The following is a 16,390-nucleotide window of genomic DNA, read 5'->3' on the forward strand; positions in this document are numbered from 1 at the left end:
TGGATCCAAAGAATTGTGATTCTAGATTTTTTTTTTAGCCAGCAAGAACAAAAATTGAACAATTGCTGAATTCTTAATTAAAGTGAACTCAAAAATTAATGATATATATATATATATATATATATATATATATATATATATATATATATATATATATATATATATATATATATATATATATATATATATATATATATATATATATAGACTAGACCCCAGGGATTTCAATACAATCTTGAGTTTTAAAATAGTTTTACACATCAGACATGTTTTCTTTTGGGTGCTTAAGGGGGCTGAAACTCTAAAACTACTGGAGTAGTTCCAGAGTGTATGAGTTCAGAAACTTGGGAAAATTCATCAAGGATTAAGGAAATAGTACAAAACATGTATGTAATTAGAATAGGGCCAACAAAAGTACCAATCTTTCCCTAGGAAGATTCTTGTTCCGTGTCTGCGTTTTTACTGGCTTATATATCACATCACTGCTCGTGACATCACAATACATGTGATATTTCAGGAAACATTCAGCCTGGTGACAGTAGGCAGAAAATATCTACCCCCAAGAATACATATTTTTTTAAATTTTGTCCAGCTCTATATAGGATGTCTAAAGTCTGATGTATTTTATTACATTTCTAATGTTTGCTTGTGGTCTGTGTAGAGTCCATGTGTATGATAAGTTAAGTTCTTCTTAACCCCTTCACGACAAAGCCCATACATGTATGAGCTCACATGCATTGTCATTAATGGGTTTACGGAAAACCCGTTGTCCTTAAGGGGTTAAACTTGTTCGGGCTGAGGCCATGGATCTAGTCTGAACCTAGAAATGCCACAGTAAGGAAATACACCCTTAAAGGTATTCCTTATACACTTTTGAAATATGCTTTTATGCTTGAATACACCATAAATTCTAATGACATTTCTCAAAACCATGACTGACAGGCTCAGTCCAGAGACCTGGTCTGGGTTGTTGTTAAAGTGAACTTAAAGGGATGCTGGACCCCCATTTTAGGAAAATTATTGGGGTCGAGCATCTGTTACAAATAACACTTCCCCTCCAGCCAGATGTTCCTTCCAGTTGTGCACATGGACTTTTGTCTGCTGAAGGTCTGGTTTGGCTCCAGCTCAACTGGTGTCATGCATTGGCAGATTCAACTACAACTATTAAGAAACAAGAACTTCTAAGCACGACATCAGGCAAAAGATCCATTTTGACCACCAACTATAGACTCTATAAGGAGGATTATTTATAGAAAAACTATTTTTGTTCTCAAAATTTGGCCATTGTTATGGACAAGGTTCTACTGACTGCAAAAACTAATTTATTTTGTTGTGATACTTTTTATTTACACTTTTCATGAATGTTCATAACAATTGTGTATTTCATATCACTACAACCTTTGAATATACCAGTTACCAGCCCCTTAAATATTCTGAAAAATTTGTGATAGAGTTACATAATCTTACAAATTGACCCAGGAAGTGATGATCTGTCTGATGCATCAAACCAATTTCATTTTCAGTTTCAAAAATAACCAAATATCAGTATTTTCTTAGATTGTTTACTAGATCCAAAACATTCCCTCTTTTATTCAGAATATCTTTAAAACACGATAGGATGAAACATTTATCTTATTTCAATTTAAAGACAGTTGGGAATGTTATATTTAAATTAAGATGTTAATTAGTGTTACTACCATAGATATGTAACAAATAATAGGCTTGGTGAGCGTTCAATGGTCGACTCAATAAAATAATTATCCAATAAAATAACAATGCGAATAAAGATAAGGTTCAAATAATTACAAAGAAGTATACCAAACAAGTCAATGTTATTAAAAAAATGGAGAGAAAACACTAACTGCATATTTGTTATGGTACATTTAAATTATACTTAAGCAAATAAAACCAAAGTTCAAAGCTAGAAGGAGGCATCAGTAGTAGACCAATAAACTCCACCTGCTTGCTGAATAGTGGACAATTATTGGTACGGTTAACGGACTGTATATTTGTATATTCCCAGGGAGAGTTCATAAACACATGAAGGTTAGAAAGAAAAAAAAAATCACAGATTTAATCTAAAGTCGCTGTGTTGTCTTCAGAAGAAGGATGTGCAACAAAATGTCCGGATGGACAAAAACTCCGAATGGTAGCGGTGACTGACAAAAGGCCTTTTTCATTTCAGTTGCTGGGTTATGAATAGTTTCTTCTTGGGAAGGGAAGGAAGTATGAAAAAAAGTATTCTAATGAAAATTGCTTTAAAAATGGAAAACCAAGCTTAGTCATGTTGTCTTTAACATTTTAAATGTTGACTATGTAGTCTAAGTCTATTTGGAAAGTTACTAATGTGTTTTATTTAGACTTGGTGGAAAATTGGGTGAGCTTTCCACTTTGTAAACATCCAAATAATGCCATGAAAAACTTCATGAATATTGCATTTTTCCAGTTAAATGTCTATACAAATCCTACTCGGATGAGGTTTGAAGAGGTAATGCAGATCAGACACTCCTCGGTGCCCTTTCAAATTCATGGGTCCTCCTATTTCTACCCTTCTTATTTTCTTGTAGGTGCTTCCATTTATTTGTGTTGACTTGGGCATTAGCATTTTTTTGTCGACGTTGTTTGCGGTCTCTTTTCCACACTTGCTCACAGAATTCATCCATTGTGTTCAGATTGGGATGGTTAATTAGCTGCATGAAATCTCTATACCAGATTTTCTGAGTTGGTGACATGCTATTTGATGGCTCTTTGTGCTTATGGTTCTCCCCGTCATCATCTTTGTGAAGCAGTTCGTCTAGATGTTCTGTGTCAATTATTTCCAGAGTTACTTTGAGCAGACTCTGTATGAAACCATGTTCTATAGCATTGCAATAATATATTCCAGCATCTTTCTTCTTAAGGATACGGAGCAGAAGGCCGTGTTCTGTCTTTATTGTACGATCGTCTATTTTTATCTGTTCAATAAAGGAGAGAAAAAAAAAAGTCATTTCATTTTATTCTCAGACCAGATTTTAACACATTTGTGTGTTTTTATAAATCATTATTAATGGGGAATTTATGTGATTTTATTCTTTAAGATCTGTCTTTTTGCATAAGTAAATTACAGGCTTATTTAAAAAATGTTCTCTTTTCGAAGATTTAATTTTAATATATTCCTTTTTGAGAAAACGGCTTTTAGCTGTAGTTTCAAAAGAAGGCAACGGTGACGCTTTATATACTTTTTTCTAACTTACTCTAAAGTAATTTTACAAGCTTTTAACATTTTATAGGTGCTTATTGTATTGCCAAAGTCTTGTTTCCGTTACTCTCAAAAAGCTACATTCCCTGTAGTGTGATAAATACAAACACAGAAAAAAGGTTACTTCGCTATGGACTCAGGGGTTTATTCACTAAAGTGGACGTTTGCAGGAGTGCTATGGTTTCAACTAACTGAATTTACTATGTATTATAAAAGATTGTAATAATACATAGAGCTGAGATGGCCCTGCATAATCCATAGTTCAAACCATTAACCAGATGCACTGAAGAAATCTCACTTATTTAAATATCCTTTATAAAGGTCCAACCAAGCTATTTGTGGATAAGAAGCTAACCGGGGTTGTGCCTTCATAAACTAAGGAGAGGTCATGGAGATGAAACTTACTCTCATGTGAACTCCCTCTTTAGTAAATAAACCCCACAGCCTACTCCTTGGGTTTATGTACTTTGGCATCCTGATTAACTTATTTAGATTGCATATCAGAGCATCCATTAATGAGCTAAGACAAAGGAGGAGGTATTATCAATAAAGGAGCCTGGAACAGTTATACAAACATCAAGATTCTACAAAACTGTATAATTCCATTGGTGGAATGTATATGAAATAGTAACTTTAAGCAAATGCTATGAAACAACAAATATTTACTTTATGCACTTATAAGGTCACTATCAATATAATTCTCAGTTCGTAGAAAACAATACAATGTCCCAGTTTACTTGATTGCTGAAGGATCAGTTTAATGGCATCTGTCTAAAATGTTCAGTATGTGTAAACGAATTCCAAACTGTTAGATGTTTAGTTCATATAACAAAGAATTCATAATGACATCATATATCATAAAAAGAGTCTATTCCAGAACAAGGGTCTACAAAAGTTGATCTGTTAAGAAGTTGGAAGTTACTATTCAGCAACATCTGGAAAGCCGTAATATTGCTTTTCCTGACTGTATATGTAAAAAAGCTTTTCATAGAACTAAGAAGGTTGCACACTGAGCAACATAATTATTATATACCATAAAAAGTTAACAGTGTAAAAACGGCCTACTTTTAAAATCATTAAGTTAGACAGAACTTTTAAAATCATTAAGTTGGAGAGAACTTTTAAAATCACTAAGTTGGACAGAGCTTTTAAAATAGGGATGTTTTAATAAAAAGATATTTAAGGTTTCTTCACAAAAGTGGGAGTTTGCTAGGCAGCTGATCGTTTAACCCCATGGTTATTATTTATGAAGGTTTAATTCGTAAAATGGTACATATACAGCATAGTTATAGCACTGAGGGTTTCTGAAAATCATCTCACTCATTGAACTATACCTATGAATTAGGTTGATTTTACTTACTTTACATGGGACAAGATTTGGTAATTTGTAATATTTAATACAGAACACAAAAAAAGACAATATTAAGTGAAATGCATGGGTCAGAAGGAAGTCTGATTTATTATTCAGAATTGTAGTTACCTCTTCTTTTTTCTCTTCATTCAGCTTTTGAAACTGCCAGAAGACCAGGGCACGCTGTGATTTAGGGCTGCACTCCAAAAATGTGCTACTGTTTTCAACACCATAGATAATTTTTTCTTCCAGATTTTGTCTATGTGGATCATCTGTAGGAAGGGAAAACAATCAGGTCAGAACAATATAAAAGCAAATTTTGTTCCAAATATGTTCTTACAGCATACATTGGCTGGATTTGAGTATATTCATGCTCATGAAACATTTTTACCAATATCTCTATAGGCAGCAGAGTTCTGCAGAAGATGATATTTTTCACATAATTGATTATTACTAAAATCACAAACAATCGCATGCACAACTAGGTCATCCGGGGAAAATAAGTAATTATGGACATAAATTCTTGATTTAAAGAAATATCTGTATTTAACGAAATGGGTTCAGCGCTTAGTAAACTTACTACAGCTGAATAAAACTTGCAAATATGAGAAAACTGATATGGCAATTAGCTATTTTATATTAGAGGTCCCACGAATAAATATATTAGCATTCTGATTTACACCTTTAAGTCCTATTTAAATACAACAATAGAAAATAATAATTAAAGACTTATGCTGTATCCGAAGTCTTATTCTGTACATATGCTGGACTGAAATAGCCTGTATTTATTTGACCATCAAAATGTGGTTAGGACACAGATGTGAAATTTGAAGCAATTCACCATTTAAACAATAATCCCCCCCCCTCTCCCCACCACAAATTTCCTTAGTCCGCACACAAAAGTACTTAACTAAAGTAGAAGCATGTTAATATTGGTGGGATTGATTTCATTTGTATTGAGGTAAAGCCCTCTTTAACCAGTGAGACTTTTAAAAATACATTAAGCGGGGCAGTAACGATTTTAATATTATTTCCATAAATGTCACTAGTGAAGAGGGAAATCGGTCTACCCTCGTTTGTATTTAACAAGCAGAAAAAGCAACAAATGTAATATTTCTTCCCGCTAATATAGCATTTACATACAGGACATTCTGCAAGGGATTCTGTTAAAAGTATTCTAAATTCCTTTTTCCTCACTTGGTAGAATGCGTAGGGATTTTATTCATGGAAAATGTTGCACATATAAACTTGAAAAGATGTTGTGGTTTATCCTAAACCAACTTGTATTGCTGGTCATACAGGGTCCTTATAATTTACTACGTTTGCATATTGTTCTCTTCACGTTTATGGGAACAATTTACAATCAGTGGCAATGTTATTGAGGAAGCAATCTCCAATCAATTATTCCCATAATATATTTATACTCAACAAATTGGGAGAACAACAATGCTGTTGAAATGATTCTACTAATTATTTCCTTTCACAAAAAAAACCAAAAAAAAAACACGGTTTCCTGAGTATTAATCATGCTGTAAAAATCACTTTGCAATTATAGGCTATTATCCTCTTTTCGGACTGAAAATGGTGTTTATATTCCAAATCTTCAAAACAAACCACATCATTTAGAAAATTAGTATTTAAGGCAGTTGATTGACATAAAGCATGAGAATCCCTGAACATATGATAAAAACTTAACAGCCGTGTAACTCTGACAATGTCTAATTAGTATGGGGACCACCAATGCACAAGGTGACAAGGTCACAATTCCATTCCAACCTGTTACAAGCTGTTAAAAGAACAACACTGGGAACCAATCACAAGCCTGCTTTGGGTCTCTGTTTTAAGTGAAGGTGTTCCATGCCATACCACACAAGAAGAAGGACTCTCTTCAACTCTCTCCTTCAGGGCAAATATAATTTTGATGGTAAAACAAAAAGGGCTTAAGACACATAAATAAGGATGATTCCAGGCCAGTTCTGCTGTGGCTTGGTAGGGATTAAACCGTACACATTTTATATAGCCCATCATTTCAGTTTTACTACTATTTTAATGATCAGTTTTCAATGTTCTTAATGTTCGTAGGTCTATTCAATTATAACAGAAGCTGGCTTTACTAAAAAAAAAGACAATTTGTTGACTTAAGGACGAGTTTGCTAGTGGGTTACACTTCGCCAATAATAACTGTAAGGTGCCTTGTCTGTAGACTTACATGCATCTTTGTTGTAAGGACGTTTCATAATTTAAATGTATTTAGCATGTATATTGCTTTTAAATTTAAAAAGTTGTGATTTTTGTAGCTTCACTTACTCTACTCTAGTGATATACTGGTTCTGATTTCTCACTAAGCTTTAGGTGGTATCATACACACACACATTCACTTGCTAGCCTATGGGAACTCCAAGATAGCATGGTGGTTTTAGTGCCAAAAAACATGTAAGCTCCTGAAGCTGTTATAGTGGCGTTTTGTCCAGCGTCAGTCCTCCTTGTCTGAATAACCTTGAATACCGATGGACTGTAAACCTAGTATAAATATTTACAACTTTGACGATGGACTCTGACGCAGACTGGAGGGCTTTGGCGGGTCTGGTCTATCTGAATCTCTCGCCTATGCCACAGAATTAAAGTGTATTGCTGTGTATTACAGAGTTATAGAGTCTCTAGTTTACCCCTAGATGTTGGGTTCAACAGCTGCACAGTCTTTAACAGAGACACATACATTGAACCCTGGTTGGTGGGATGGAAAGGTCATTATCTCCTCGGACTAACGTGACAAATTTCAATGTTTTATTCAACACCTGAAGGAAAGAGAAACACACCGACCACATAGCCCCAGTCTAGAGTTAATTAGATCCCATCGGCCCAAGTGGTCTCCTGGGAAGATGTAGAGGACTCCAATCAGATATTTCGGAAGCAAACGTAAATAATATTCTACATACTTGAGGAAAGACAGGAAGAAACCTCTTTGGGCTCTTCCTCGAAACAAATTAAGGATAAACTTTATTTGTTCTAAAGAGACTGGTTAATCAGGTGGGAAATCATATTACTGTACTGATATATTTAGAATACACTTCATATGACAAATTCAGGATTAAATTAGTGACTTGACAAAATCAAGGATCAACATTATTCTAATGAGACTGGTTAATCAGGTGTAAATATTTTATTAAGTCCTAATCAAGCTTAGATAGGACACTTCAATTCTTGGCATTGATTTTTCCCAGATATACAGTATATCATGATAGCATTCATAATAAAAATCCATATTTTGCCCAAAGTACTATAAATAATCTTTATCCGCAAAGCATTGAGGACACAATGCTTTGATCGTGGATTGTATATGACTGAATTTATTTCTAGCCAAACTGTTTAAATGGAAGTCTTTATAAAACAATAAACTTCTGCAAAAATGACTTTCTATTTGTTTGTGCCTGCTTTCATCATTTTGATAAAGGGTACAATAATTTGAGCAGCACAGATAAAGAATACAAGCAAAATAATATGAATCATATGGTAACATTTTGTGATGTCCTTGAAATCTAAATCAAAATAATGTGGTAAACAAGTATATTACACAAGTAAGTTGTACAAAGAGGAGGCTCCCTAATTAAATACTAACAGAATTCATATGTGTAATCAAAGTCTGTAACAACAGGATAGAAGCAAACTGAAATCCTGCATCTAAAAAATAACTTTTATTGGTGTATCTGTATCCTCAAATAATCACATTTTTGCAACTAATCATCTAATAAACAGCATACACTCCTTCTATGAAAGGTAAAAATAGCCATTGCAATATTACATATATATATATATATATATATATATATATATATATATATATATATATATATATATATATATATATATATCACTGCTCCTATGTCTAGCTCTTAACACTGAGTCCTTACTAACATAGTGCTATTCACTGTGGAGTAGAAGACTTATTATAGCCTTATCTGGCTATCCACTAATTCATATCTATGGACTGCAAATTGTAGTTCACTAAAAATTCTATCATCTAACCCAATGTGCATTTTCACAAAGTGTTCACTATGATTTAATCAGGGAATTTATTACCCAAGTTAAAAAAAAAAAAAATGATGAAAATCATTCAGACACTAAATAATATACGGTATAATACAGTATACGCATAAAGTAAATACACTGGTGCAATATCTCCATGACATCATGTTGATTTGCAAAGTTCTAAAGATTTGGGTTTGAAATGCATTTCATACATTCAATTGCATATATTATATTATAAAACATGTATTATAGAACACGGGGCCAGGAAACAGTCTACTAAAGGTAAGTTATTGTGAAATGTTTTTGGTAGGGGGTGGTCTTCTATATCCAGTTCTTTTTAAATGTGGTCCCCAGACTTAAAACATTAAACCACTGCACTCAGTCATGCACTATTAGGTCTGCATCAGTTGAGCTATTAATCAGTAGTCTTAGGACCCTGAACCCTCCCAGACATACTGTCTCTATTTGTGGCCACAATACACCCATATCCAGTTGCACTTTGCCTATTTAAAATTGTTGGGTAATATATGTATACATAATATACACTAAATGAACAAAAGTATTGGGACACGAACATGGACTGTTATGATATCACATTCTAAATACATTGACATTAATATGTGGTTGTTCCCCCCTTTTACAGCTATAACTGCTTCCACTCTTCTGGGAAGGCTTTCAACAAGATTTTGGAGTGTTTCCATGGAAATTATTACCTACCAATGTCATAAAAGTCCCTGTTGGTGTAATGGTCAGGTGTCCAAATACTTTTGTCCATATAGTGATTATTATATGTGTTTAGTGTATTTTTTTCTCAATAAACTATAAAAAAAATACTATTACATTGGCTATTGTGCTAAAATGACACATTTCCATGTTTCGTGTGCGATTTTCAAAGTCATGTACATATCACATTGTAACATATACTTGACATTTCCTGGTAGACTTGATAAACTTTACCTGTGTATCACTAAATGCCATGTCTTGTATTTATTAGGATTTCTCAGTAGATTTTGTATGAAACTCAAAAACAATGATTTGACAACTCACTGTTATTTAATTTTAGGTTCATAGTCAATATTTGTCTTTTTTCTTCCCTTTTTAATATTACACCAGGGGAAACATAAAGAAAGGCATATGTGGTTCATATGACAGCTTAGGGAAATATGTTTCAGGCCATAGCTCTACATATAAGTTGTTTAATATTTGTGGATATCCGATATCCTTTAAATTGTTCGTGCAATGCAAGAATATATAGAAAAGTACTGTATTTACAAAAAACATGCTTCAATCTGTTAAGGTCCAACACCCCTGTTAGATCCTGAGGGAGTCTTGATGTTTAAAATAGTATTAGTGCTACGTATAAAGAAAATCAAAAAGTTCCCATGCAATGAAGCTTCCAAACTGATTTTTAAAAAAGGGGGCAAGCTAAAAAAAAATATTTCTCTACTATTTAAGTGGAAAACCTATGTGATACAAGCTATGTGAAATATATTGTCTTGTAAAACTGTGCCAATTAACTAAGTGACTGAGCCCCCAGTTTGGAAGCAGAAGGGCTGCTGTCCCCTGTACCAGCACCCACAATATGCAGCAAACCATAAACAATTTTTAGCCAACGTATATATCAAATCATAGTAAATACAGTGAGTGTGATATAACATTGTTCATGGTCATATAATAGAGATAGAGAGAAGCTGCATGTTTGTTTTAATTTCTGACTAAATAAAATTTGACCGAAACTAAAATGTAGCACTATAATTTTCCCCATGTAATGTTTCATCTTTAAAAGTAAGTTGTATCATTATTATTAAAATATGTAATATATTACATGTGCCATACTCTTATTATATATTTTGCTTATTTGTTTTGTTTATATATATATATATTTCTATATGCATGAAATAAATGGAGGAAATCCTTCACAGTCATCAAAGTTTTATTGTAGGAGTTAAATCTCTTCCAGATCAGTTAAAAATCTATACTATCTGATAATAAGAGATGTAGTTGTGTTAATAAGGGAAAAGACACTGCATGGCATAAATGAACTATTATCTGTATAATAGTTTATTTACTGCAACTGTTATTACCTAAATCTGCACACCAGGGGGAGCTATTTATCCATGTTTTGCATTAACCTGAAGTTTTAGTCACTTGTTCAATCTTCTTTATTAACCATAATTTAGCTTGCATGACATTTCAAAGTCTATCCTGTTAACAAAACGAAGTCTTTGATCTGGTTTTGTTTTTATACGTTAAAATGTTGATCAGAGTACCTTAAAACATGTAATCTATAAAACCACATATTTGGCGACAAACCACCACTAAGACTGTGGTGGTGTCTGGGACTTTGATGTAACCGAAGCCTTCCAGGGTAGGAATGACTCAAATCTATGTATAGATTAATAAGCAGATGTCTGTTTTATTTTGGCAGAGTTACCTAAACAGAATAAACAAACAAACAAATCCTTGTTCTTCTAAACACTTACTAAACACTGAAAGTGAATCGGTGAAGAGAACCTAGCGCCTTTCCCCACATCAGCAGTTTTCCTCCACACACATACAGAACAATCGACAACAACAATTCTGTTATACACTGGACAAGGATCATACCAGGAGAAGTGTTTAACCATTGAAGGGTCTTGATTACCCTTCACTCTTGAGAGTGCCATATAATCAGCAGGGTTGGGTTAATTTGTTTCCACAGTACATTTTTTGTCTCCTCTGTATGCAAGCCTGTCCAGGCATTTTTTTTTTTTGCTTCCATTAGATTGCACTAACCATACTTACTAAACTCTGTAGTTTTGCTTACTACCCTTGGGCAGCTTCTCTGCTTAGTCTGCCCTTAATAGGTCACATGTGGCCAGTTATTAGGAAAATATGGACTGCACTCTCCTATACCGCTTTCATATTTAAGATGAGTTTTATACATAATTAGAATGCTTTTCTGGTCCTGTCATAAAATACAAAGCCACGCATTTGCCTCTTATTCGCAATCATATTACTAAATTCTTTAGATTTTCTGTATTTATCTCAAAATGTACTCTAAAAACTCCCTTAAAGGAAGGTTTCTTCACAAGGCACTAAAACTCATCACATACAATTTTCTTGCCAACAGATCTGTCTTTACCTCAAATTTTGCTCATTTTTCACAAACATTTTTTTCCCCATTTATAAACTATGATAGCCAAAAGACTAATCTAACCATTTAGCCAGCAAAATGTATACATAAACTAGTTCTTCAAATGTTTAAAACTCATGCCCATAAATGATTTTCTATTATACGCTAAATCGCACTATCCATAGTTATATCACCTAAAAAGCATTTTATTTTAGTAGCGTATTTTATATCAAGGTCAGGTCTATGAACAAGACAAAACTGCAGATAAAATTGTTGAGTCTAGCTGGAACGACTGTTTACTTTTACATTGATATGGATGAATATTGCACCATTCTGTACACTTTATTTCTTTGTTTTCATTTGTTATGAAATGATTATTAATAGCTTAAATTTTAACAAGGCACACAGTTAAATATATTTGAAAATAACTGAATTATTATTTTGCATTTTATTATATATAGTTTGTGTAACTGTTTGTTACATCAAATACATTCTTAATGTATTTGAAGAAAGGGTCTTTTTACCTCTCTGCATTGAATATTAATATTGTAGTTATTAAGTAAAACAATATAGGGTTATAACTAAGTATGCCTGATGTCATTTTCTTACATGTGTACAAAACATTTTTTTACTTAAAAACTGTCATATTGAGTTAATTCTCCATACATGCAGGTTTTATGCGTTATTCTCAGTTAGGTTTAAAAGCGGATATTTGCTTACCATGGTGCTGTAGATCAGAACAGTGAGTTAAAGGATCCCCATTGCGAACGTCTTGCCTCCTTGTACGCCTGTGACATGAATACAAATGGTTAATTAAAGTGTCATTGGACCCAACATGTGTAATAAACTGCTTTCCTGCATGTGTGTGTGCGCAAAGCTGTTTTAAAAAAATATATATATATATAATATTAATATAATAAATATTAATATTAATAAAATTAATCTGTTAAGTCTATAGACAGCAAGTACGAAACAGTAGCAATACTTGGCCAAAGTAATGAATTTGGAAAAGGTATGGAAGATCCTTAACTGAATGTTTAGACTAATTGTCTCTAATACAGAACTGTCAACAAACTAACTTGCTTGAGATTTGCCTTCGTAAACATAGAGCAAAAAATCACTATTGTGCATCGTAAAAGAAATTTGTTAAACTTTTTTTAATGTTTGCAACTGCTTGAAATTTTTTTTTCTTCATTCTAGATGCTAGATAAAATAAACTGCAGTGACGTTATTTTATTCATTCTTGTTTTTAGTGGTGAATAATGTTTTATATGCTCTCATTAAATAACATAAAATCAAAGCATCAATAAATAATTCATTTTGAATTTGCTTTTGAAAACTTGCAAAGTGATGTTCTTTAACAAATGCAGGGGACAGCCTGAGGGCTTTCAAACTGTTTCACATTTCATATAGCACGCTATTGGCAAGTATTCTTTTTTTCCATTTGTTGTCATTTAATAGTTTCTTATCAAGTTCTTTACACATCCAATAACATGTTGCCGTGAGATCAATATGTGTTATTCCGAATACTTCTATTAGTGAGGTGTTTCGCAGTTTCTTCCAAGGCAATTGGAAATATTGATTTAAGTTAAATCGTAGACTTGCTGATGTTCGGCTCAATAAAACACAACAACCGTTTTCAAGGTAGCACATTTTTTGTTCAACCTACTGAAAGAACTGAAGGATTTAAAGTAGTCTCTCTTGCGAAAGAACTAAAGCCCTCTGTAAAATAAATGTTTGACACTTTGTGCTGTCTGATTTCTTCTGCGAAACCTGATAAAGGAGAGATCAAGCCTTCTTCATGATGTATTAAGAAAGAGTGGAAGAGCAATTATGTATTTCTCTCCTCTCACTGCGTATACAGCTCTATTGTGCTACTTAACAGGCATACCCAGTGTTTTTAGAGAAGCGGTACTAATGCTGTTCCTCTGTGACTCTTGTTTGCAGTCACCTGAGGACAGGCAGGACATTAAACACAATATCTTTTTATTTTAATTTTTTTTACATGACTTGCATTCCTGTACAATAATAAATAAAATGTATAAACATGCAGGTTTCAGTTTGTCTGCCAATTCTAGCTTTTCCAAACATTTTAATGTGTATATTGTAAGAAGCGCTATATACAATGTTGGTGATTAATAATAATAATAATAAAAGTAATAATAATAATGTGATAGGATACATGGTTTGCCTAACTGCATAGCTTAATTTGTCCTGAAAATGTGTCATTAATAAATGTAAGCTGTTTCTAAATCAATCACCTAAATATAGCCATGGCAAAATGCTATTTTTGGTTCTTATTTTTACAAGAACCTCTTCATTGATCATTTTAAACTAACACTTATAGTTGACCAGAGCCGAATTCAATTCATAAATAAATGCTAAGTGAACAAAGATTGGTTTAACTGGTGAAATGTCATTGTAAAAAGCCACTAGAGGATTTGCAAAGTCAGGACACAGCAAAGGGGATTAGTCTAAGAACAGAGCTGTAAATCCATTCCTAATCATCTCACTCAGCTTCCTCTATACAAAAGTCAAGTATTCTTGGTGTAGAGACACTTGGTTGCATCAGTCATGTCAGCTGTTACAGGAGGATAATCAGTTATTTTCTGCTGGGGATCAAAGTCATTTCATACAAAAGCTGGAAAGGAAGCACTGTGTGTCTTGACTGCCTTGGAAGGTTGTTTATAAAATAGATTACGTACATGGAACAATCTATGCTCTCTGTGCATGGAGCTGATTTGTAAAATTGTGTTGAGATGATTACATTTATCCAAGGACACCTTCAGTAAGAAGCCATATCATTTGAATAGAAGATCCAATTGTATACATTGAAATCTGTTTTACGCTGAGAAGCCCATTAGGGCTACTTGTGTGAGTTTTCTTGGTATAAGCATAACCAGGGCGAGAGAGAGAGAGAGAATCAATTTTGAAAACCATTTATCTAGAAACCACATTTAATCTTTCACTTTGATTAGTTAGAAAATCTTGCAGAATACTATTGTCATTTAGTAAGATCTAATTATAGAATTGCTGGGCATATCAAACAAATGTCATGTATGGAAATTAAGTCAACAGACACGTTTATGAAACATGACCCACAAAGCATCTGCATGCAGCTAAGTGGTAACTTTGTAAGCTCTCAACTGTCGCTCCATCTCTTTGAAAATGTAATGAATGGGAGGGCCCTAGAAGTGGAACGTCTCTCTTTGAAGAGCAGTGAGCCTAAGAAGCTGCTTCCTTAATTACATTTGTGCAAGGATCTCTAAAATCCCCTCCCATGGTCACCACTCACAATATGTTTTGTTTTGTTTAATGAAAGTACAGATGGCAAGTATGTTCCACAAAGTATTGGTAATTTTAGACTTTTGAACATGGCATCACCGTATTACACAATTTCATTGTGAAGACTGAAACAAGTAATGTATGAGCTCGTCATTCAACAATAAATATTTTATGTTATAGTTTTTTAAGGGATATCAATTTACACACTACTATGTAATAGATAAGTGCTCAAAATAATGTATGTAAAACTACATTAGAAAAGACCTGTTTACTAGTAGGATACACTATATTTAATAAGACTAACACACTGTAGATATTATATATATAGATATATATATATATATATATATATATATATATGTGTGTGTATATATATAAATAAATATATATATATATATGTGTGTGTGTGTTTGTGCGTGTGTGTTCAAAAGTCTTTTTTTTTTTTTAAATATAAAAATGTTGGCTGGTATGTATATAATGATGAAATGTGTCAAAATTGGCCAAAAAGCAAAACTATTCTGTAATTTGACCTTTACCCATATTAATAAACCTAGACAGAGTGAAATGTAGGAATGTGTGTTGATGTAATAACTCAAGACAAGTGCTGGCAAAATTGAAAGAACTCTATTATAAATACCTAATATAAATCGTGAATACTGTGTATAATACAATATTATTGTATTGATGGAGGTATGTCTAGACAATCAAAAGCTGTAACCAAAATGATGCATTATTTACACTCTGAAAATTAACTTCCCATCTAGGTAACCTTTCTCATTTGTATACAGAGCAGGGTAACTGTACTTGTATTGGGTTATATGTTACCTATTTATCTGTAAGATCTGGTTATTGTATGACAGACACGAAGGAATTTACAAGACATAAGATAAAACGTAGAAGACTAACAGTATACGCTCCTTGTATCTGAAAGGTTATCACCTTTTAGCAGTAGGAAAGTAACGAGAGCATGAAGATCCATCCCAGGCACAATAGGGGTCCCTGGCAAGACAACATTCAGCACATGCTTTTCCATAAACATCACAGCGGTGCAAAGGCATCTGGGAAACACCCATGGATGAACCAATATACAACTGTTGCTGTAAAAACAGATAATTTATTGTTAAAACAAAATGCGAAGTGAAAGCACATGTTTAAGTGCATTGTTTATTCCTTACAGAATTAGTTATTACTACAAGGAATTGCATGTAACATTATGCATGTGCAAATATTAAAAACACAATCTGGTTTATGTTCGCGATTTCTTACACAAAAGCTTGATCCAGCATCTAGGTCACGACTCAAACATTCTTTCCTAGAGCATGTGCAGAGTCTCTACTCGTACACTTAATGCCATTCAGGCAACACTTTCAAAACC

The 16,390-nt window shown here is 33.3% G+C and overlaps 1 protein-coding gene across 2 annotated transcripts in view; it reads right to left on the reverse strand.

The window, feature by feature from the left end:
- Positions 1 to 1,321: 1,321 nt before the first annotated feature.
- Positions 1,322 to 16,390, reverse strand: part of SEMA3A (semaphorin 3A) — a 109,074-nt gene continuing 94,005 nt past the window's right edge. For both annotated transcript variants that reach the window (XM_053465246.1, XM_053465245.1), the window contains exons 14-17: positions 15,955 to 16,112; positions 12,451 to 12,518; positions 4,719 to 4,861; positions 1,322 to 2,954 (exon numbers count right to left, since the gene is read on the reverse strand). In XM_053465246.1, coding sequence (XP_053321221.1) covers positions 2,499 to 2,954; positions 4,719 to 4,861; positions 12,451 to 12,518; positions 15,955 to 16,112 — 825 coding nt within the window. In that variant the 3' untranslated portion in view covers positions 1,322 to 2,498. The remainder of the gene's footprint in view (positions 2,955 to 4,718; positions 4,862 to 12,450; positions 12,519 to 15,954; positions 16,113 to 16,390) is intronic.

This window comes from Spea bombifrons, chromosome 4 (genome assembly GCF_027358695.1).
Source record: "Spea bombifrons isolate aSpeBom1 chromosome 4, aSpeBom1.2.pri, whole genome shotgun sequence".
NCBI lineage: Eukaryota > Metazoa > Chordata > Amphibia > Anura > Pelobatidae > Spea > Spea bombifrons.